Raw genomic sequence first — 24,409 nt, forward strand, 5'->3', positions numbered from 1 at the left:
ACACAAAATGTAAACATTGGGGGTGGTCAGATCTTTTCAACCCTCCTGGATTGATAATGCTACCCCTTAATCCAAATCTACATCTGGTCCATTACAGTGGATTTAACTCAATTCAATGATTCCAACATTCAAGGCAGAAGCTGGTATGTTTATTTAAAACACAGCATTTGCAAGTTTTCTTAGAAGTCACCAGGACAATGTCTCTACTCTTGTATCAAAGAAAAACCTTAATTACTGATTGTAAAAAATGTCCTATCAAAGCATATCTTACAAAAATCGCCTGATCTCATTGCAAGCTTTTGCATTCTAGGTAATGAGCACATTCAGAATGTTGAAGAGACAGTTTCACTTCTTTGACAATATAAGAGCATGCCAGTAGGCACAGTGAGTACAAAGACCAGAGGTCAAAGATGTTTAACAGAAACCTGTTTGGTCTGATGTTGGAGTAGAGCATATTGTCCAACTTGTGATTACAGTGTCACCAGTTCAGCTAAAAAAAGACACCTGTTCTTGCATTCTCTGGGCCCGTCACCTGTCGCCTTAGTTATTGCATCCCTAATACAATATTGCCAATGGCTGTGATCAGATGTACTGTTGACCTCTTGATTCAATGCAATGGGGAAATTATGTCCTCTGTGTGCCACCTGAATAGCTAGCTAAGAAAGGCACTTGTTCTAGCAGACACTAGACCCTTAGACCTTAACCTAAGTATTTGTATCTCTTCCCCATTGCTGTTAATGACTACATGTGAAAAGATCATTGTTTGGTGCACTGCTATGTTGTAAAAGTGTAGGCCTTCAGCTCCTTGCCTGCAATCCCCACACAGCTGGTGTAGTCACTGAGGACACCCTGGAAACCACTGCAAATGTAACACAGGGTTAGTTTGGGCACCTGATGATCCTTGTAGTGTATGGCAAGTGTTAGTAAGTGTAACAAATGAGGCGGTTATCCATGCAAACATAGGATAACACCATAAAATTAACTTAACCAGCTGTCTTCAAAACTGTACATCCTTTATTACATCATTTCTAATCTCCTTGATCACATCGAAATGAAATCTTTGTATCTTTCTATCTAATTTCACACTTGCTTATGAATATTGATATGCCTACAGCATGTTATTATCTTGTACTACTCTACACAATAGTCACAATGAAATTAATAAACGAAACAAAGAAGAATAGTTAGCGAGGGAAGATGGCATTATTGTACATAAAAACTCACCTTGCCCTTTGAAGAGACCCTCCCAGGAGTGTGTATTTGCTGTCCAGAACTCTCCTGCCCCCCTCCCGTCTCCACTGGTAAACCCTGATGGAAAAGTCGTCTGAGCAGGACACAGCCTTATAGTGGTCCTGAAACAGATACAGTTCCCTGTAACTATGTACATTCATGTATATTTGTAGATATGTAAATATTGTATGTTTGGGAATGCATCTATAGCAGCGACACCTGTGCTGCAGTGCAATGTGAACCCGTCAGAATTGCCTTGAGGAAGGTGACAGACGGTCACCGAAACGTTGGCAGAATAAAACACTTGGTTGTGAAAAAAGAGTCTCTTTACTCTGATCCTGAAACAGTAATAATCATGAATGGTGAATCCATCTTTTCAGTGCAGCCTCATGCAGCCATCTTATAATTTTGACTACATCTGTAATCTGTAATACACGCAGGACAACTGTCGGACAGCTTTGAAGTAAGGACAGGTGTACGGCAAGGATGTCTACTGTCACCCTTTCTGTTCATTCTTGCAATTGACTGGATCCTGAAGACTACCACAGAGAGTAGGAACAACGGAATCCAGTGGCTACAGGGAAGACAGTTAGATGACCTGGACTTTGCCGATGACCTGGCACTCCTTTCTCACTACCACAGACAGATGCAAGACAAGACTACACGCTTGGACGCAACATCTGCTGAAGTTGGTTTTGTAATTTGCATTTAGAAAACAGAGGTCCTGAAGGTCAACAACAAAACCAGAATCCCTATTACAGTAGGGGGAGAGACCATCAAGGAGGTGGAGTCTTTTGTGTACCTGGGGAGTGTGATGGACCAGCAGGGAGGCACGGAACAGGATGTCTCAGCCAGGATAGGCAAGGCCAGAGCAGCCTTTGTCATGCTGAAGAACATCTGGGCCTCCAGGGAAATCCACATGGACACAAAGGTACGCATTTTTAACTCCAACGTCAAGTCAGTCTTGCTGTACGGGGCAGAGGCATGGAGAATGAACAAGTCAACACAACACAGGATACAGACGTTCATTAACAACTGCCTCAGACGCATATACAACATCAGATGGCCGGAGAAGATCCGAAATGAAGAACTGTGGAGTAGGGCAGGACAGGAACCAGTTGCCATACAGATCCTGAGAAGGAAGTGGAGCTGGATCGGGCACACCGTCAGAAAGCCAGCTGACAGTACCACCAGGCAGGCTCTGTCCTGGAACCCCAAAGGGAAAAGAAGGAGGGGCCGTCCCAGAAACTCCTGGAGGCGAGACACAGAGAAGGAGCTGTCTGAACTGGGAATGCACTGGAAGGATGTTGAGAGAGAAGCCCAGAACAGAGCTGGATGGAGGGAAATCGTCGGTGGCCTATGCTCCGCACGGGGCCAAGGGCCCAGGTAAGGTAAGGTACATCTGTAATCACTCGGTAAAAATAGATTTGAGGATGACTGTATGCCTTTGTAATAGATTAACAAAGGCAGTTGGCTGGTATGTTCTTGTTCAGAATAGATTTCCCACACTATGCAATATGCAATACATTAATTTTATTATCATGGAGTCCTCCTATGTTAGAAATTTCACTGCAGTGCATTGATCCTATTCAAAGTGTTAATAAAGAAGCCTAAGACTTTAAGTCTGCTCACCACGTGTATGCCTGTGACTGGACCTTGGTGATCAGTGTAAGTCTTCTCTTCAGTCAAGCTGCCATCATTTTGTAAGGACCATGTCTTTAAGTGCACATCCTGGGCACTAGCGGATACCAACATGTTGTGTACGGCACTTAGTCCTCTGACAGCTCCAAAATGTGCAGATGTGGTGTGAAGAAGTACTGTACAACAAAGTTTGCAGTGAGGGCAAATTGAGTCAAGAATTGCACAACAGTCTTTTAATACCTACATAGCATGAACAATGCAATGGTGTCAGATAAATGCATTCCTTTTCTACTAATTCTCTTCTGGCCAAAGGAATTTTGTAAGATTGAAAACAAATGAAACTTACCTGTGGACTTTCTTTTCTTCCATGTGTTCTACCCGAAGATGCAGGCTTAAGATCCCACACCCCAATGTCGCCATTTTCATAGCCAATGGCGGCCATGTTTGGTTTCCATGGCAACCAGGTGATGCAGCAGGTGTGTTGCAGGCTGGGATGTTCCAGTTCTCCCACCAGACAGTCCTCAGCATCGCCAGTGAGGCCTTCAGATGACAGCAACCTTTCTACATCATACAGCTGGAAATGTAAGTCAAATCTAGATTACTGGTACCAGCATATATCTGAAAAAAAAAAAAAAGACAACTGCTGGCAACCAATCCACTTTAAGCACTCATGGCTATGATGCAATGGTGCACACTGCACAACCAGTGCCAAGGGAAACTGTAGCAGGGCAGGGGCTGTTGCCACTGAGCCAGTGCATGCATCCCTCTACCCCTCAAAATATGCCTATCATCATCTTTTGCTGGGTTTTTATTTCTTCATCAATGGTTGTAGTATCTAATACTCTTAGTTAGAGCTGTGTACCTAAACAAATTTTAGGTACAGGTACAGGTACACAGGTTTAGGTACAGGTCCGGACCTGAACCTGTACCTGAACAATTCGAGCAATGTATATGCTCTTCTGAACTCCTGTAATAACAAGAAAAACATTGATATAGGTTTAATTTTTGTTTATGGAGAATGTTCAGATAAAATATAGGTAAAAGTAAAGATGTTTTTGTTTTCATGAACACACTGTCCTTACACAGTGACCCATTGTTAACCAGCTATTTACACATTTGAGGTCACAAATAGGCATAAAATTGGTGTGAAATTGTTTAGGTACAGTACCGGTACTGAGGGATTAGGTATTTTGGACCTGTACCTAATCAATTTTTCCGGTACAGTATCGGTACTGCGTACCGGTACACAGCTCTACTCTTAGTTTCTAACCTTACAACTTACAAGTACAAAGTATCTTGATTAGAGTATAAAACAGTAACAGTGTTCTGTACCTTCATCCCTCCTCCATCTCTTGATGCCACAGCCAGTGTTTTGTCCTTACGTAGGCTGAGGATGTCAAGAGCCATGCCAGAGATGGCAGGAAATGTCTTCAGACAAGCCGTGGTGTTTTGCAGGTCCCAAATTTTAATGTCTCCCTGTCCTGTACCAGCCTGATGAAGTAGAAAATAATTCTTAGATTATTGGCTTATTATGATGCTTGTGGGAAAAGGATGTGTGAACTGAAAAGAAGTTGACAGCAAAGTGAACAATTTCAACCTCTGTAATATGTACGCACAAATATGTCCCTTAAATAGTGATCTTTGTTGCCTATTTGATTCAATGTTTGTGAGAAAAGTGGGACAAAGATGTCTTGATACAGAAACTAAAAATGTGTTGCCTGCAGTACGTAAAATCACATTAAGCTCTCAATGTCATACAACACTCACCAGAAGTGCAGTGTACCTTCCTGACTTGCACATGACCATTTTGGTCACCCCTCCGTCATGTCCTCTAAAAGTACCCCTATTCTGTCCAGGGGAACAGTCCCACATGTGTATATCTCCATCCTGGTCCCCGCTGCACAGAATGGACTCTTCCTCCCACAGGACCAGACAAGTGACGGCACTCTTGTGTTCTGTACCAACCCAAAGCTCACTGCCCTGGGTGGTTAGGTAGAGATAAAAGTAATGAAGTTCAAACATAGCTGCAGCTTTTAACATTTTTGACAGGTTTTTTGCTTGCTTTTCTTGTCTCTTTCACTGCATTAAAAGGAGAGATACTCACCTCTGTGATGTCCCATGCTCTTACAGTTTTATCCTCAGAACAACTGGCCAGAATGGGGTGAAAGGTAGCTGTGTCAAAGCACAGTTCCTTCTTACTCAGGTACACAGCATCCTTGATCTGACCTGTCAACAGCATTGAGTTACATGTTAGCATAGCCGTGGCGACTCTTGACTCGGGCTTACATAATTTGCATTACCCTCTGCAAGAGTCGTGGAAAGATCCATTGGCAGAACTGCACATTTCCCGTTGGCTGCTCGATGCTCCGTTTTTGACCCGGTTTTTTGCTGTCCCGAGCTTCCCTACAATATAACTCCACAATTGGCCGGGTTGCCGATGTTCAGATCGGCCTAAATATTCCACAGCGCGACGGGAAAGTACTAAAATAGCTAGTCGGTACATCCGCGCCGCCATTTTGGATATAGTCCGGAATGTCCGCTACCGCCGTCGGGAACGCTCGGTAGGCTTTCCGGTTATGATCGGAGAGTTTTCGGTCCCGCTTCGGTAATCGTGGCGCTACCGAGCGTTCCCGACGGCGGTAGCGGACATTCCCGACTATATCCAAAATGGCGGCGCGGATGTACCGACTAGCTATTTTAGTACTTTCCCGTCGCGCTGTGGAATATTTAGGCCGATCTGAACATCGGCAACCCGGCCAATTGTGGAGTTATATTGTAGGGAAGCTCGGGACAGCAAAAAAACGGGTCAAAAACGGAGCATCGAGCAGCCAACGGGAAATGTGCAGTTCTGCCAATGGATCTTTCCACGACTCTTGCTGAGGGTAATGCAATGTAAGCCCGAGTCAAGAGTCGCCACGGCTAATGTTAGCATAGCTTTTAGCATTCTGGTGTGTCAATAACAAAATTTCTTTTCTTGTTGCCACACCGGGAGTGAAAATAGCCCCAGCGAACTTTAAATGGTACTTAATCTGATTTATTTCAGTATGAACTGGGTTATTGTCAAAAAAAACAAATAACAGGATGAAATCCAACAAATATGTACCTTTGTGCCCTCGAAGAGTTTTTGCCCGGTAGTCCTTTTTTGGCGCCCCCCTCCCCATGCTAGTGTCTACAGCATGCCTGTGTATGTAGTACTCCTGCCAGACCTGTTCTCCTGGAGTCATGTTGGACAGGTTACAGAACAGCCATCGCTGCAGGCACAGGTGTCTGGGGAGGAACAATGTGATCAGAAAGATGACAGAAACCTCGGTCTGTAGATCTCCATGGAACCTTTGGTGATGCTGAGATAGGCAGTTAGGATTTTTGTGACTGCTAATACTGTTACATAGAAATGCCTTGGGGCAAGGGAAAACATTATTTAACTCAACTGTTGTTTGAAACGTTGAATGGTTACATCCTGGGTGGGGTGGTGGGCAGAGTAAAATTATGATACACACCATACTAATCTGTAATGTTAAATTTAGGTCTACAGTTTAACTCATCAACATTCATAACACAGGAGAATCATCTTTTAACCCCTTGAGCTTAAAACATGGGCTAAATTTGTTCGGCAAAAGACATTATGATATGTGCTTACACTAATGGTGACTTACTTCCACAATAATGGAGTTTGAGCTGCATCATGCCAGTTCTGCAAATGGAAAAATAACGTCACGTTTAAATGAGACCCCGGAAATATCATATATAAAACGATATAATACATTTGATATTCTTTTCAGAAATATAAATGAGAGCTGATCCTTAGGACTGTCCAGTTGCCAGCCTATTCAACTGTCATTTTGAGCAACAATTCAGGAAGTCAACTCGTGATGTTGGATCATAACAAACCGCCCCCCTCCCCCTTTCCACGTTACGACTCTCTCGCCAACAGACCCGAGATATTTCATTTCCACGTTACCTTACACACTCTGGACACCCTTGCGAGGTCGTGCCCATCGAGGTAGCCGAATATCTCCAGCAGACAGTCGAACGTCACAGACAGAGCACTACTGCCGTCCTCAGCTTCAACTTCAACACCAACTTCCGCCATCTTACTCTGATGACGTCATCACATCGGGGATTCCCTGCATAGGAGTTCCCAGGACTGGTGTAGGATTACAGTAGCGTCAACTGGGGGCACTTTCAATTCTACTCAAAAGGTTTGTTACAACCGCGATATTTCTCGCCGCTTAAATGTTTTTCTTAAACCAGCGGTGCATTTTTTTCATGGATCAAACTACAGGCATGCACTGATCAATGCAACATTTTGCCAGGGCAGGTAACTTAAATTGACGCGAAAATTCTGAACTTATGATGATGATGGTGAATATTTCAGAACGAGCCCCGTGAACATATTCAAATCAAACATAGGAAAGTGCAATATGTTTGGATAGCTGGTGGTAAGAAACAACGGAAGGTATGGTAACCACGAATAGTTTTGTAGGCTTGTCCTTAGTGCTGAACCACTTTCATTTGGAAATATGGCCTCTTGGTGTACCCTCTGTCAATATGCACTAACAACCCTCTAGGTGCGTACCTATTTGTTACATCGGATCCATAACATCGACAGGAACACACTCACATATTAATATTTATTTACAAACAGGCAATACATGGTCTTGGTGGGCTCAGAAATTTAGATTTACATTGTACTAAGTCTAGTCACAAAACTACCACATAGTTAAGCCTGTTCACATGACAAAGAATACTAAAGTAGTATTCACTATATAACGTTACAGGTATTGCACGGCATGTTTTAAACCCAGCACTACTTTGACAAACCTGTTTTGAAATTTGTACATTTTAGAAACTAAAAACAAATGAGCTATTTACAACAGCACCATACCTATCTCAAGAATAGAAGAAACTAGCAGGTCATTATGAAGTTGTGCATTGAAAAATGTGAAATGAAATTAAAACAAGTGCTGCATGGTTTACTGCAGAATGGCTGACCCTGTAGCTTTGTAAATGAATCCATTGTTGCAAGCATCTTGTGTTTATCTTTATGTAACATGTTTGTACATCTAACTTAATGTTAGTACATTTTATTTGCAAGAATTTTTGGTTACACACAAGGATTTAAACATATTCTAGACAATGCAGTTCATTTTAACAAAAGACCCTAACTTAACTTTTATCAAATTATAGTTTATAAAAATGCAACTGCAAGGTTATAAATCTGCTGTTATATTTTCTCTTTGGTTATATCATTAAGGATCCCGTTTCCTTGTGCTAAAAGCAACAAATTGTGTCTAAATAAATTTACAAGTTTGGAGGATTCATATTACATTTGAACGCATGCTTTTCCTACTTATGTTACTTGTTAAGATTATTTCCTAATTTTATTTTGAAAGAAATCAATGCAAATATTTACCTTCATATTTCATTGTGTCACAGAAAGCAAACACTTCCAACATTTTCAAATACTATACTACATGTATAATTGTAAATTCCAGAAAAAACCTTTGGCATACTAGTTAGATTGCAGTCAGGTAGCTTGAGACTTGAGAACTGTGGACAGAGAGGTAAGGAGACTAGGCCAGAAGCTACCAGAGTAGTGGCAGACTGGACCAGTGATTGAGCTAGCTTGTTATACGCAATATGAGATGTTCAATTTTTTTCAGTGTTGATGATAATTCTAACCCTCTACTTATAGACAAATTTGATACCTAATTACATTTGAAGTAGACATACTAAGTAGTGTAAAGGTCAGGTCCTGATAATGCAACAAAACAAATGTTGATGAGTTCACAATCTAAAAGAATGACCAGATTCAAGGCCAAGACAATGATATTTGTACCCCTTGATAAACATGCATGTACATGTACATACTAGTAGTACATATGAATAAATACATGTATGAAGTTTGCATTATTTTGCCTATTTCGTTACCGCAATAGACTACAAATGCAATTTTTGGAGTATTAATTCATTGGCCTAGATTTCAGTTACATAATATTTGCTTCTACCCAATACATTTTAGATAAGGTGTGATTTTAGTATTGTAGTCACAAATAATATATTCCTTCAAGTATAAAAATGATTACAACTGTCGTCTGCTCCAAAAACCAATAATATTTTTTTTCTCTGCAGACATAAATTCTACAATCAAAGTTGAAACATTGCTGCAATACAATATTTCAGAGGCACTTCCTCCAAGTAGCCTACAATGTCTAAAAGCCTTGATCAGGTGTACCCATGTCCAATGTTTGTTAAATCAAGTAGCTACAAAGCATTATTTCTTTGGCTTACATCACTTCATAGGGTTACTTCCTACCAAGCCCCAAGTGCTTAAGTAGCTATCTCTTTGGCCAGTATCACTCTAACTACCCCAGCATCCTTACCCTAAGTGAGGCTGGGCATGGTAACTTTGGGTGGAGTGTAGGTAATGTTTTTTTGGTTTACGGTGATCACATTTTCCACTTTGAGGCATTCTGCTGGAATATGACAGCCATGTCCCTGTCAGTGGTCCTGTGTAGCTCGGAGGCCCGGAGGTGGATGGGGCCGGGGAAGTGAGCAGCGATGTCCTCCTCCAGGGTGCAGTTCTGCAGCGTGATGGTGTGGAGGCAGGGCAGGTTGTGTCCGATGCTGCACACACGGGCTGGGAACACAGGAGCATGTTGGCATTGACATTGACATTGACAATGATGTGTATTTGCACATTCATGCCCATGAGGGCTAGGCACAGTACATGTAGTTTCATATTGAGTTGTACACACACTAGAATTCTGCAAAAGTGCTACACTACAACTATTACATACAGATACATATAAGGCTAACATATCATTTACGGCATTCATGGTGATTTGAAGTACACAACAGTTCGTGTCTTCCTCATTACAATAACTGATCTTCACTGCTGTCCATACAATGAGATGATTGACATGAGGATGTATGACTTACTCATGCTGGTGTTGTCTCCAGACAGAACAAGTTCCTCCAAATTAGGACAGTACTGCAAAAGCATACAACATTATGAGGTCAGAGAGCATTTGTGAAAGCATTTCCCAAATGAAACGAAAGCTGCATTTGCTTGTCTGAGGAAAATGCATTGATGTAATTCATGTAATGTGAAGAAAAAGGAAGAGGCATACGTACATATCCCAGAATTCTGGCAAGGAACCTGAGGTTGTTGCAGGCCAGCTGCAGTGACTTAAGTGAGAGCAAGGGAGAGCTGTGATCCACCTGGAGCGATGCCAGGTTGCCCACTTTCATGCTGAAGGAGGACAACTTGGGACAGCCCTGCAGTCTCAGGTACCTCAGCAGTGGACAGGTCAAGTCTGCAACGAACATGAATCACAACAACATCATTCGCTTTTGCAAATTAAGTACCAGCATTGAATCTTACTTTTAAGAGATGCCAAGAGGGTGTCTTTTCGATACCTAAGCCACAAAATGACTTGCCATATCACTCTGCAAAAGTGTATAAAAATTATCATTGGCACGGCCCATTTGGAATCATCTTTCAAGGCCATCATCTAATCTTAGATTTTACAGATCCAAGCTTTCTTTCATCTGATCAAAGTGTTAATCAGGTTATAGTGCTCAACTTTTCACTGCATTGTTACACAACAAAAAGCTAAAATGATGCCTCACCCAGCCCGGTGAGATGGATGCACTGGTCCAGCGTGAAGGCGTGGAGCTGTGGGAGGGTGAGGGACAGCTGTGTCTCATGAGGCAGTCCTCTCAGCTCCAGCTCACACAGGCTATTCTGGCACCTGCTCAGCAGCTGCAGCCGCAGGTCCACTGACACCTGATAAGGAAACAACAAAAGTGGTAATTATATTTACCGAAGGAAAACATGTTGTTTTTGCTCAGTTTCTTCCTCTTCTTCTTCTTCTTCCATTCCAAACAAATAAGGTCAATGACCAGGACCAGATGTCTGTCACCATGGTAACTGGTGTTAGGTTACATAAAGTTGCAAGTGCCATGAAGAACTGAGTTCAAGAGGGGCTGCATGATCACCATATATATTCATTGAGTGTGTTTGAGTAGGAATAAACAAAGCAGTAGTTTGTTAAGCTGGGCCATGTAAAGGTAAACATGATGAATTTGCTTTGCAAATGTTACCTCTCTACAGGCCTCGAAATTAACTTTTTTCACTATTGTCCCAGAATTGTCCCGAACATAGATTTCAATTGTCCCGAACTGAAGATGGACTGTCCCAGCCTGCTTTTCAGGAAATAAATTGATGACAAAAATAAGAAAACAACAACTGAATTTGTACAACTTGAAGTCCACTTTATTGGTAAATGTAGGGAAATACATGATAATATCATGGACATGGCACCGTCCCTGATATTTGGAATCCCTGATTGGTCAAATTTAAATGTTTGTCAGAGTATTATATACATGTATTTATAGGCTGCCAGCAGTCTGCAGCAGGATGGATGGATCGCGTTCCCAAATGACATGGATGGTCTTAGAATTTTCCAATTGCCCCAAAATTGTTGTAATTTGAATTGTCCCAAGCTGAAAATTTAGTGTCATTTGACACTGGGACAATGTTAATTTCCAGCCCTGTCTCTAGTTTGTATGTACATGTGTGTGTGTGTGTGTGTGTGTGTTCCCTATGTGTTACATATTCTTTACTCAGGTGTGAAATTGAATACTCCTTGATAGGGGTTGTACACAGAGAGTGACCCTACCATTGGTCAACAGGATTTTCCATGGTCCTTTCAGATCATTGCATGACTTTCCTTTAGTCTTGTGTGATCCCTTACTTAAAAAAATCAATGAGTAACAGCAGCAACAAACCACACAAGAACATTTTCACTATCGTCATCTTCATTATTGATGACTGGCATGGATAGTAATGTTTGCCCTACCTTTGGTAAGTGACTGAGGTGCAGCACTGACAGTCTGCATCTCTCCTCCAACACTACCTGAGATAATCTTCTCAAGGCACTCAGGGAGAGGTGGGTCACTGTGGCCGGCACTTTCACATAGCTGTAACACAGACACGGCAGGTATATAACCCTAATGTGCTAGTCAAGAGCCATTATCATTGTCAAGAACCGTTATGATTGCATCCATGTCATGATTTGACAATTATCACATTGCACAAAATGCAGAATGGAGAATTGAACCAAAGTTTACAGGGTTTACAATGCTTACATGGAACAATCTAAATGTTTTAACTTATTGATAATTCAAAGTTAACATCTCACTTGTGAAGCTTTGCTGTAACATGAGGATATGTGACCACGAAACTACCTGTACAAGAACAATCCACTTCCAAAGAAGCAGTGACAGTTAAAGGCAACTGTAGCATGGAAAATACTCATAGTATGTCTTACTTGACTTGATTACACCCTGACAGGCGAAGATTGGTCACATTAGGGCAGGATGACAGCAACTTTGACAGGTAGACTTCAGACAGATTCTCACACTTCAAAATGGTCAAGTCCACCAGACTTTCACACCTGAAAAATTGGATTATTTGAGGTTTCAAATTTGAAAGGCAGCATAATGCAGGGCACGAAAGAATCGTAAAAAAAAAGATCATAGAAATCCGAAACCATCCATTTTTCAATGTTACAGTTCATTCATTCATTCATTCATTCAGTCATTGTTCTAAAGACCTACCTTATGTCTAGAGTATCTGTTGGCTTCATGCACACACCGCTGACTTCCAGCTGTTTCAGGGATTTGCTGTGTACTGTGTAGTTAGCAAAGCTACACCCAGTCGTCTTCAGTGTCTGCAGCTTGTCACAGACAACGTGGAACTTCTCCATCATGCTGCTGCACCACTGGAATGATTTACAAAAATCAGTTGAAGGAAAAAGTACATGCAGCTTTAATAGATAAGGTTGTACCTAAAGTTGTACATTTAAAATATACATAAAAGTAACTACAGAAATTTCTTTACTGTACCTGTCCTAAATCATACAAACATTTCTTGTTAAAATGTTTGAGAGGTCTTGATTATAGCATCCTCATCATTTAAGCTGTATAGCTAAGTGTATATCTTGTCAACAGAAAGCTAAGCTACAAATATATGAGGAAAGGTAGAGGCAGTTTACCTGTGTGATGACAGTGGTAACATGTGGGCTGTTGATAACCACCAGATTGCTTAACTTTTTGGAGCTATACACCCGGACCTCTTCAAGGGATGGCCAACCGTCAATCTCCAGGCTTTATATGGGAAAGAAAAAAAGTAAAAAAAAATCGTAATAATTCAACACAGAAGACACAATTGTCTCAAAAGAAAGTGCTTCAACATGTTATGCAAAAGTGAAAGTACTGGCAGTGAAAAGAGTTTAGAATAATGGAAATGCCAAGATCAATGCAATTTCCTCGCTCTTGTTTGAACCATTCCCCCAAACCTGTTACTCACATCTTCATGAATTGACAGGCCTCGATCTCCAGCACCTTGAGACAGACAAAGCTGGCTCCGTCCCCGCTCAGGTAGCTTCCCACCATGTTTGGGATCTGTCGAATGGTCAGGTGTTGCATCATGGGAGCACCGTGACTGAGGGAGGGCAGCCTGGAGCATGTTGGTTCATCCATGGCAGACATCTTGTTGATTTGTTGTGACCTTTTAGTCTGCAGAAAACATTTGGTTAATGGTACAACTGTCAGGAAATAACACTGACAGAACGGATTCTTAAAAGATGGAGACTGCTTTGTTCAATTACATTTCAAATAAAGAGAAATACTGTTGTTTCATCCCTTCAGTACCTCTTGGCATATGGGGCAGCACATTTTCTTGCTGCTTCTGTAGCAAGACTTGACATACATGGAGTGGTAGCTAGCCCTTTACGAAGTTAGGACAATGTAGCTTTGCACAAGTCTGACTATAAGCACTGTCCTTTTCCAATCTTACTGAGATAAAGCAAATCAGTTACAACATTTATCTAGCCAAAACGCCTTACCCGTCTCCCAAGGATGAGCCCATCTAACAGTTCAGGTTCTGTCAGGTCTGCACACCTCTCCACTGTGAACCTCTGCAGACTGGGGCAGTTCACTGACACACATGGGAGGTGCTGGATATCCTGAGGGAAAAGATTGGACCATCATCAAAAACTTCACAAACAGACAACATCAAATGTTCATGATATTTACCGGTAAGGCCAAGTTTTGTAAAACTTCAACCTGTCACAGCAATAGATTTGGTCTGAGACAAGGAGGCATAGAGGAAAGCAGTCAAAGAATGGTTCCAAGAAGCTCTGTGCAGTGTATAAACAAGTTAGTGTTTCCATATTTCATCAATCTACAAATGAACAAAAACAATGCATTCCCAGCCCATGCCCATACCTTAATGATCAATCCAGTTAAGGTGAGGGACCGGACAGTGACATCATGGCTAGAGACATCCCCACAGACCAACTCTGACAGGTGGGGCATCTGTAACAAAGTTAGATACCAACAAATATCAACTGCTGCAAGATAAATATTCTGTGTTAATCTAAGCAGTAACCTCTCTATACATGTACCTCATAGCATTAACTATGATAGCATTACCTATAATAATAGTTCTTTAAAAGATAATACTTGATGGTGGCAACCTCTGCCTGATTCCAAAAGGTGCTCAGCTACAGTGACATAGATACCTTGCTACTGGGCCACTATCACCACTGTCTAAAAACAACATCTGTAGTGATATAAAGACAAGACAAACCCTTGGTAGCAGGAGTGAGTTGACCTCTGTGAGGTTGAGTTGTTTACATCCTGTGATGTTTAGTGTCTCCACACAAGACATGGATGGAAGGGACAACAATTTCTGTAGACTCAACCTGGAAAATACAGCAGATATTTTTCACAAAATTCTGTTCATGTTACCTACAACAGCCTGAAGATGTTTGACTTGACTAAGTTACAGTGATGAAATGGAAGTTGTCTGATAAGCTAAAATTTCATAAACTGGTTTTTCATTGCCTTAAATACTTTTGTATGTGATTCTAATAGAAAAAAAAAACTGATTGTTACAATTGTAAAATATATTGTATCATTGTATCATTGTAGAGCACCAGCTGGAGAAGACTAGTAATTCTTCATTGGACAGACAGCATAAAGGGTTACAACAAAACAAATGCATGACAGCAAGGTACAACTTACTCTGTTGAGTAGGAGATGTCCAGTGTTACCAGCTTCTCACTCTCTACAGAAAGGTCTGTCAGCGCAGTCAGGTCACTGAACCTGGCCTGAAACATGTCAACCAACCAGAATTAATTATGAAATGACTTAATAAATGTTCGGAGCAATGTGTCCACAAACATCATAGGATCAGGCAATGCATCTGCACCTTCTACTGAACAACAAAATGTAGGTGCTTATAATTACCTCTCTCATAACCCTTGATTTGATGTTGACCTGCTGTAAGAAGGTACACTCTGTAACATCCAGTCTTCTCACTGAGGACAGAAACACTCATAATCATTTGTCACACATTGCTAGCACTTGTATCTAATATACAACTTATCGTTCAAATGAATATCCTATTGATGTTGTATTGAAGCATTGCTGTACACCCCTTATTTGGGACCTCAAGCCTCTTGTAACTTTGTAAAACGTCAGAAACAAATAAAAAATGCTGATCGTACAAATAAAAGTCACTTCTACTCACATGCTACACAGTTGATGGTGACTGACTCCAGTCCACTGCATTTGGAGCAGTCCACAGACTCAAGTTCACCAAGCTCAGTTAGTTCAAGGTTTTCAATATCTGTTAGAAATAAAATGAAAATATCCTCCTATAAATATGAACATTCTATTCAAACATCATTGTCAGTCAGTGTCTCCTAGACTACTTCATAAATTTGAAAATGTGTGGCATCACTGTTAAGAATACATAAATCTGGACATGTGTGTACATCATTATCAGTCACCTGTTGCTCTCAGACACAGCTCTCTTAGACCACGGAATCCAGCCCCAATCTAGGAAGAAACACATAACAACACTCTTATTATTGTTTCAATGTAACAAATCATGTCAACCTCCAATTTTTAACACATAAACTGCTCTTTGACTGCAGCATCTGACAAGGTGAGCTAATTATATAGTGAGCAGTCACCATTCTCTTATGGCGGAAATTATTTATCTTGATATATCAATCAAAATAACAAACAAATGTGGACAAATTAAGGTTGGCTGCAGATATCAAAGCGATTAGATAGATAACAAGTCTGACCGTCTGCTGAGTGATCTCCTGTAACCCATAGCAGGCTGACAGGTCAACGTCCTGCAGAAGTGGGCATGTCTGGCCGAGCGATCGTAACCTCTCCACAGAAAGTCTACATCTCTGGAAACTAGGAGCAACAAACAGGGATGAAGAATAACATGGCAGCCCCTACCAACAGTCAACACACTAAAAACAACATAAAAATATAACTAAGTTTCAATCTTCAAAAGGACAAATTTTGCATCCTCACCAGACTTGTCTAAGTTGGATGGCAGATGGTGGTTGCTCAGGCTGAAGCCAGATGTCCATGGGATGCCTCCAGTCACTGAGGAAAAATCAAAGAACAGTGAAATCTACCAACTTTCAAATAATCATCACGTACAGATTTAGGAATCCTACAAATGGGACCCAGCATTTATGACAATGAAAGCTACATGTAAAATTCAAGACAGTGATCTCAAAGACAGAAAAAAATTCCTCTATTGATGAAAGCTTGAGATGTATCTTGGTATATTTCTTAAAATCTGGTAACAACACTAAATATTGTGCTATCGCGGGTGATGCAAGCTACATTTCTTAATCAAGAAGAGCAACAGGATCATACGGTTCATACCCCATAATCCCCAGTTCCTGGAGGGCGGGGTTGGCTGTGAGCAGGTTACTGATGGCAGCACTCGACACTTCCCGACTGTTCACAAGGGTGAAGGACCTTAACCTGCTGCCCTTTTCTGCTACAATGGCAACTGCAATAAATCAATTGTATATCATATGATACATGTATGAGGAGCTTCTTGGTAAAAGCAATACATGTAAAAAATGAATATTGATAGTTTTTAACATTAAGAAATCAAACTACAATGATATACCTTCTTTGTTGCCCATTCAACAAAAGCCATTGTTGCAAGTTGCATTTATATTAGCAGCTCATCATACACATCCTACAAGACTGAGGAATGCCTACTATACATAATGACACAGTAAACAGTGCTCTTTTCTAACATACCAGTGCCATCAGTGGTTTGCTCTGATTCCAGATGAAGGTTTCTCAGCTCTAGGCAGTAGTTCAGACTGTTTGTCAACAGGTCATCAGTCAGGACTGAACCAATAGCTAGGAAATCTGTATGGGCATAAGGAGAAAAGTAAGATCTTCAAATTATTTATAAATGACTCTTGGACCATGGCATGTTACAAGCATGTGCATCTGTCAAAATGCACTGTGAATTATCATACATGTATTATATTAAACAGTTATCATATATGTAACAAGCATCATATTATATTGGGCATGTAGGCAGACTTTGTGGATCAGAAAAACATACTAGTAGTTTCAATGTTATACAAAAAGGCTTCTTGATGATATTGAACTAAAGATAGCAGTTGGGCCAGTCACAGCAACGTTTCAGCCAATCTTCATTATTTTCAGAATACCCTACAGACCCATCCTACTCACCCCTGCTCACCTGCATGTTTACACATCTCCAACACTTTTAGTATCCTCTCTTCTGTTGGTTCCTGGCACATCCTGAAGTCCAGGTGTGTAATTCTAGACCTTAAGCATGAGGGAAGACAAATGCCTGAGATTAAACTACTAGAATATGTGTGCTTCAACTGTGAAGAAGAGGAAAACACATTGCAAGACAGTATATCATCTATAGGAGGAATGAGTAGCATAATCACAGGCAGAAATAACAAAATTGGGGTTTACAAAAATGACTGAAGTACTGGATGATACATCTTAAAAACAACTCAAAATGCCACCCAATCCCTTCAACTTCAAGAATGAACAAAATTCTCACCATAGTGCAGGACTCTGGCACATCTCATGTAGGGTCCTACATGTCTGTGCCACCACACCCAGCTGATGCCACTCCAGGTGAGACAAGATGTGGAACAAAATCTCAGGTGAGAAGATCTCCAGCAAGGAGTAGTGGAAGGAGTACCTGAAAAAAGATGAAGTTCATTGTCAAGGTGCACTAATGTCAAGTCAACCATTTACTTACATAATGACAAGAAAAGGTTTTCAAATTTAGTCAGTAATTACAGCTTTGTTTATGATATCTTTGAATACAGCTGGCCCAAACTGAAATCACGAATACACCACATTGTTTATCTCTCACCCTTCATCTTCCAGAAACTCCTCGGTGTCCCAGTGTGTTCTGGAGACGGGCCCTGTCTCCTCCTCTGTCTCCATCCTCTCCCTTACACGGCTGTCTTCAGACATTACTTCATCATGTTTCACAGAGGTGATGTCTAAAAAACAACACTGCTGTCATCCAAACACAATCTGGTAATGAAAACTACCTAGTGAATTTGATCTGAGTCCTCTCCCTTAGTCGTATTAACAGGGCCCTAACGGGTCTCTGTAATTTCGTTGCAGAACTTCCCCTGATCGTTGTGCTAACGTTAATCTAAACCCTAGAGTAGACGACACAGCTGCGAAAGCCCCCCTCCCACACCAATTCAGTAATGAGGTGCAGTTATATACAGGTAACGCTATACTGCACAAATACAACGTCATGTTACTTAATGGAATCTTCTTGAAATACCGGATTTGCAGACAAGTGATGGCCGAGTTCATTCTATACAGAAAAGTTAACGATACGTATAACGCCATTCATCACTTATACAGTGTGACGATAAAATGTTATTGTCAACATACTCAAATGAAAACAAACGCGTAATGATTAGAACCTTTCAATATTCACCAAATGGACGAAGAACTTTTCTTTTCTCTCGAACCCGCAGACCCAGCACCTCAGGACATCTCTCACGGGTGCAGCCCCCTCGGACCTAAACACAAGTCAGGTCAACCTTGCAGCTTTGAACTTCGGCTGCAACTTCCGGGTTCTACTACTCAGGCGCGATTAACCATAACCCTTTGCGCGAGTTGAAAGGTCACTTCCTGTTTTGTTAAGCGAGGTCATTTTTGGAATGGAAAAATTATGAATACTCCCAAACGTGCACAAAATATATGTAGGATTATGGATAAAATAATGATCAGTCATATCCTCGATCAAGTAAAACGAGCCCTAACACTATCGCTTAGCCACCTGTTCAATAGCATTCAGGAATGGCATTTGCAGTCTGCACATTTCCGAACTTATAACGATGAACCACCTGTGCATTTCGAGTTGTTTTTATCTGAGTATAAGCCATAAACAAGGACGTTCTGAAGCTCCTTGGTATGTGATTTAAAGAGTATTGTTGGTTTGGATACATGCCTTCAGTGCACGAGATTTCCTACAAGGTTATAGGTCTTACGAAATGGTGTCATTCCTCTTTAACATTTTAGTACATGAACAAGTTCGAGAAAATATAAGCAAAACGTGAAAATATGAGCAAAAAACTGTTTATTGCTGTTGTGACCTGAGATATTTCACAGCTCCATAATTGGAAGTAGACAACATAGTATGTACAAAAGGGTGCAACTAGAAATATCTGCCAAAAACTCTTCCATCCATTGCTTTGTGTCAATGAAACTTAACCATCACAAAGTTCCATTTCAATACAGCAGAGCTACTTAAAAATACCCCTGAATAAGGTCGCTTATCAGCTGATGGCACATGCAAAACATATATATTAGTACATTTCATCGGAAAGCAATTCAAAAGAATCACAGACTATAAAAAAATCACCATCTAGTTAAAATAAAAAGAAGCATTAAAAACATGGAGTACAAGGCTTTACAATTCAAGTGTTGATTAGATTAACCTGTATCTTCACTCATGGCATATTAAAAGGTATAGTTTCTGCTATTTATTAAAACTGAAGATGCCATATTTATCTATGCTTACTGTACACGACTATTCTTTTATAAATCTCCTAGCCTGATAGATACATGTTGATGAGGTACCAACAAACATGGGTCTGGTGATGGACTGAACACAAAACACAGCCATTGAGTGATTGTCTTTCAGATCACGTACTACCCAAATGTTATCAGAAAAGGAGATTTAAACGGAACAGAGAGACATTTATTTTAGAAGTCTGCGTCCAACGTAAACTTCTGCTCAGCAGGAGAGGACATCACTCCCATCTTCTGGTATTCTCCCACTTTCTTCTCAAAGAAGTTGGTCTTCCCCTCCAGTGAGATGTTCTCCATGAAGTCGAAGGGGTTCTCTCTGTTGAAGATCTGGATTGAAGAGATGGAACATGACCATAAATAACTGGACGTCTTAGTTACAATGGTGAGTGAAGCAGGACACGACAAGAAAGCAACATAAGTAGTAGAAGCAACAGCTGAGATGACATACCTTACTACACTTGAGTTCTCCCAGTAGTCTGTCTGCTACAAACTCGATGTACTGCTTCATCAGCTCGTGGTTCATGCCAATCAGCTTCACGGGCAGAGCCTCTGTCAGGAACTCCTGCAAGAAAACAATAGCATTTGGTGAGCAACTTATGAAAGCGAGCAATAAAGGCAATGCTATACATATCTATTAAGCATATCCTGACACACAACATTACTGATATAAGCAAAGGGGTAAAAGAAAACATGATGAAACTTTCCCTTCCTATTACAAAGAACATTTTGGTCCTTCAGACAGTTTATGTACCTGTTCGATCTTGACAGCGTCCCTGATGATGGAGTGGATGGCCTCCTCGCTGGGCTTGTTCACCAAGTGGCTGAACATCAGGCAGGCAAAGTCACAGTGCAGACCCTCGTCTCTGCTGATCAGCTCGTTGGAGAACGTCAGCCCAGGCATCAGACCTCTCTTCTTCAGCCAGAAAATAGCAGCAAAGGAACCTGAAATGACAAAGCACCAAATACCAACATTAGAACAAGGATTTAAAGGCAATTCAGAAGTTTCACATAGTTATTTTCTTATAGGTCTAATAACTAAACCAGTTACATGTACTATAGAGCTTCCTAGGCTATTATCATTCTCCCATGTTTTATGGCCCTTGAACCCATTTTCTTATAGGTCTAATAACTAAACCAGTTACATGTACTATAGAGCTTCCTAGGCTATTATCATTCTCCCATGTTTTATGGCCCTTGAACCCATAACAAGTGTTGTTTTGTGCAAACCAACTAACCTGAGAAGAAGATTCCCTCTACAGCAGCGAAGGCAACCACACGCTCCCCGAAAGTGGCTTCCTTGTCCCCGATCCACCTGAGTGCCCAGTCAGCCTTCTTCTTCACACAGGGCAGGGTCTCTATGGCATTGAAGAGATGCTCCCTGTGGAGAGATGAGTTATTGTTAATTCAAAGTCACTGCTTCTTCTGGGACATTAGGGAACAAAAAGTGAATCACTTGTCACTCAGCATGCAAACTTTTCTTTGCTGGCAGCATGTACTGTATACACATATAAAGTGTCCATGTAAATGTATGTCCATTATATTTATACACAAGAGGATTAAGGACTGCATGCCAAATGACAGGAAGGCACATTGTTCGAAGACAGAAGTAGAATATCCCACTGACCTCTCAGCTGGATCCTTGATGTAGGTGTCTATCAAGAGGCTGTACATTTCAGAGTGGATGTTCTCAATGGCGATCTGGAAGCCGTAGAAGCACCCGGCCTCTGTAACCTGCACTTCTTGGCTGAATCTTTCCACCTGGGAAGAGGATGAATGACACACATAAGCCATGACAGTAACCTTAATCAGGACAAACGCTCTCATGGATCAAAGTCAACCATGTGGTCAACTCACCAGTAAACACGAATCACTTTGGATAATGTAAACCATTGCATTTGATCAATCCAACACTCACCAGGTTCTCATTGACGATACCATCGCTGGCTGCGAAGAAGGCCAGCACATGCTTGATGAAGTGTCTCTCACCGTCGTTCAGGCTCTCCCAGTGGCCCAAGTCCTACAGAAGAACGAGATCATTGTAAATGCTGCTTTCATACAATGTACAAGTTAACTCTAAGGAATCCCACTGAAATTTTCTTGATTCAACAGTGGTTCAAGCTTGCACAATCACTAGAAATGCAAAATAACAATGTAATGGGGTGTTGTGTAAAATAAGTTTTTTATGAATAAGTGAGTGACCCCTATGGCACTATACATTGCCACTGGACTGCTGTTGCATTCCTAGCAATGTTTAGCCAAGCTACTGACGTAGTGTTTGTATTCCCTATACCCTGGTATTTTCTGTTCAGGGTGAAGCATCACTTTGTACACGATTGTGTACCAAAAGGACATCATCATGGTAATACCTTGGAGAGGTCTACTTCCTCCGCTGTCCAGAAGGATGCCTCAGCCTTCTTGTACATCTGCCAGATGTCGTGGTACTGGATGGGGAAGATGACAAAGCGCCGGGGGTTCTCACGCAGGAGGGGCTCATCCTGGAGATACACATTTACAAAGGAAAGTGTTAATTAATGAATTGGATTCAGTCGACTGGGAACTCTTGGTTGCATCTCCTTTTTGAACCTCCTTGGTTGCATCGAGTCGCAAGTGAAAAAAAGTTCTCAAGGCTGACGTGACATTATCCAGGGAATGACCAAACAAAGCATCAAGGCAATGATGTACTATGGCTAATACAGTTTGATAAATCTTATTATTTTATCTTCATTCACAAAAACATTTGGATCTGTGCATACCTGTTCCTTTTTCTCTGGCTTTTCCTCTGGCTTCTGAACCTAAAGAATTGGAGGATAAAAATTAGATGAATAAATAGATGAATAATGTAACACAGACAATAAAAGTAAAATAAAGGCTACTAGTATTCAAATTATCATAACAAGGTATAACCTGGTCTAGATGCACTGCAAACAGTACAAATAACAGTTACATGCTGATCAGAAAATTAGATGGTGATCTACCAGATACATAGTACAGTGAAAACAAAAGAAAACTCACCAATTGCTTCTTGATTTCCTGGATGTCTGATGATCTAATGATATTCTGGAAAGCAATAAGGAAATAAATAATGAACAAAGTGTTTGGGATGAAGCCCTGTGCAACGCGTCTACTAATTTGCATATCAAATAGAATTCCCTGATAATTTATGTAAAGCCATTTTCGCGGGAAATTTTACATAACAGCTGGCAACGGTTTTCTTACGCAAGATCTCGGGTTGCAACCGTCAAGTTGTGTAACAACCCAGCGTTTTAAATCACCCAGTGATTTTTCATTGTTTCTTACCTGGCTCTGGCTTTCTCCAAGGACCTTTCTTGCTACTTTTCCTTTAGAAGGTGAAGACGGGACCTGAAAGTAGAACGAAACATGAGAACTAAATAAACAGCCAGAGGGAGCGTTAACAAAGAACGGGACGGCTTACGCTAAGATTGACTAAAATACAGAATGAATGTAGCTGAAAATTATTTCTAAAAATATACAAGCAGCCTAGCTACACATTTAGAAATGAAATGAATGAAAACCGAAGAGAAAAGAAAGTCGTGGAAGAAAATATAAAATGTGGTTTGCCCGCTGTGCGCGCGCGGTATTTTTTCTTGTCGAGCATGACAAAGCATTTTTGCCGTCTTTTGGAAGCAAAATCCACCGAATTTCCCGAAATTTCAAATGGAAAATACGAATCTGCAACATCTTTGTTTTAGGGGAATGTGCTTGGCCCTGTAGTCAGTGTTGAGAGGAAAAAATATAAGACAATGCGTCGACACCCAGATTTACATTTTGGCGCCAACGCGAAGACAACATCCGATCTGTGGCTACATGCTACAACTATTACAAGCTAAAATACGGTTCCCGCGATGTAATATCCTGGGAATTTCACAAAACATCACCACAGTTTCTTCGACAAAGCAGAAGAAGCTTGGTGAGTGAAAGAAAGTTGAGTTTCTGTCACCCCCTTTGCTCGAACAGAACAGAAAAATGGCGCCGAAAATGTTACCTGATTCTCTCGGTCTGCAGAGATCTTCAGCGCCGAGAAGTCCTGCTGCACGGACTGGGTAGACTTCGGTGAGTGCATGGAAAGCATCTTTGGTTTCTGGAGAGGAAAAATTTACAGTTGTGGAAGAAAAAAATTGGCGGGATAGAGGTGTATAGCTGCAACAGAGAGGGTTACACTGACTAGCGACAGACCAGCTGGGAGAGACTGAAATTTTGGCGGCCTTTGCAGCGTTCATATAACGCGGGATTTGGCAGATTCGACCAATCAGAAAATAGAAGAGACTATCGTGGGCGTATTTAACCAATCAAAACGCGGAATCATGCGGATTCGACAAAATCTGACCAATCGGGGAAGAGACTTTTTGGAATGAACCTTATGTAACCAAGTATAGGGGTTTGCAGTGATTTTATGTGAGTAGTATGTAACATCTGGTCCCTGGAAATTAGACAATAAAAGATATATTGTTAATGTTTTCTATGAATATGTTAAGAAATATTAATGTAACAAAGCACAATCCAGCATGTTACCTCTCATCTGTTTTGACCCTCTACAGCATTAGTATAGTCC

The 24,409-nt window shown here is 41.0% G+C and overlaps 2 protein-coding genes across 3 annotated transcripts; both read right to left on the minus strand.

Annotated features, from left to right (window-relative positions):
- Positions 1-127: 127 nt before the first annotated feature.
- Positions 128-6,976, minus strand: LOC109481026 (uncharacterized WD repeat-containing protein alr3466-like). Its single transcript, XM_019783503.1, has 10 exons — positions 6,830-6,976; positions 6,525-6,562; positions 5,975-6,138; positions 4,976-5,097; positions 4,639-4,851; positions 4,204-4,362; positions 3,220-3,445; positions 2,863-3,050; positions 1,225-1,352; positions 128-859 (listed from the first exon to the last, which is right to left on the minus strand). The coding sequence occupies exons 1-10, from the start codon at positions 6,959-6,961 to the stop codon at positions 775-777; spliced, it is 1,455 nt and encodes a 484-aa protein (XP_019639062.1). The 5' UTR covers positions 6,962-6,976; the 3' UTR covers positions 128-774.
- A 517-nt stretch (positions 6,977-7,493) lies between these two features.
- Positions 7,494-24,091, minus strand: LOC109480905. Of its 2 annotated transcripts, none has more exons than XM_019783266.1 (24): positions 18,740-18,918; positions 18,152-18,284; positions 17,831-17,974; positions 17,495-17,583; positions 17,038-17,151; positions 16,648-16,777; positions 16,285-16,359; positions 16,044-16,161; positions 15,741-15,789; positions 15,479-15,577; positions 15,196-15,266; positions 14,971-15,056; positions 14,534-14,648; positions 14,170-14,259; positions 13,788-13,907; positions 13,250-13,458; positions 12,936-13,047; positions 12,499-12,662; positions 12,210-12,335; positions 11,739-11,859; positions 10,507-10,663; positions 10,009-10,190; positions 9,814-9,865; positions 7,494-9,511 (listed from the first exon to the last, which is right to left on the minus strand). In XM_019783266.1, the coding sequence occupies exons 2-24, from the start codon at positions 18,253-18,255 to the stop codon at positions 9,321-9,323; spliced, it is 2,718 nt and encodes a 905-aa protein (XP_019638825.1). In that variant the 5' UTR covers positions 18,256-18,284; positions 18,740-18,918; the 3' UTR covers positions 7,494-9,320. The 2 variants fall into 2 exon arrangements, with proteins under 2 accessions (XP_019638825.1, XP_019638826.1); XM_019783267.1 differs by lacking the exons at positions 15,741-15,789; positions 16,044-16,161; positions 16,648-16,777; positions 18,740-18,918 and adding exons at positions 22,593-22,631; positions 22,852-22,896; positions 23,137-23,199; positions 23,843-24,091 and having other exon boundaries at positions 8,624-9,511; positions 18,152-18,297.
- Positions 24,092-24,409: the final 318 nt, after the last annotated feature.

The sequence above is a fragment of the Branchiostoma belcheri genome, unplaced genomic scaffold (genome assembly GCF_001625305.1).
Source record: "Branchiostoma belcheri isolate BF01 breed outbred unplaced genomic scaffold, Haploidv18h27 scaffold53, whole genome shotgun sequence".
In the NCBI taxonomy this organism is placed as follows: Eukaryota; Metazoa; Chordata; class Leptocardii; order Amphioxiformes; family Branchiostomatidae; genus Branchiostoma; species Branchiostoma belcheri.

Excerpts from the sequence above, each read along its gene's own strand:
- LOC109481026 (XM_019783503.1), bottom strand. The coding sequence starts at position 6,961 with ATGGCGGAAGTTGGTGTTGAAGTTGAAGCTGAGGACGGCAGTAGTGCT. Across the intron at positions 5,098-5,974 it reads AACTCTTCGAGGGCACAAAG|GTCAGATCAAGGATGCTGTG; the intron begins GTACATATTTGT and ends TGCTGTTGACAG. Across the intron at positions 860-1,224 it reads GGGTCTCTTCAAAGGGCAAG|TGGTTTCCAGGGTGTCCTCA; the intron begins GTGAGTTTTTAT and ends TTACATTTGCAG.
- LOC109480905 (XM_019783266.1), bottom strand. The coding sequence starts at position 18,255 with ATGTCTGAAGACAGCCGTGTAAGGGAGAGGATGGAGACAGAGGAGGAG. Across the intron at positions 16,778-17,037 it reads GCAAACCACTGATGGCACTG|TTGCCATTGTAGCAGAAAAG; the intron begins GTATGTTAGAAA and ends GATTTATTGCAG. Across the intron at positions 12,336-12,498 it reads ACAGATACTCTAGACATAAG|GTGTGAAAGTCTGGTGGACT; the intron begins GTAGGTCTTTAG and ends CCAATTTTTCAG.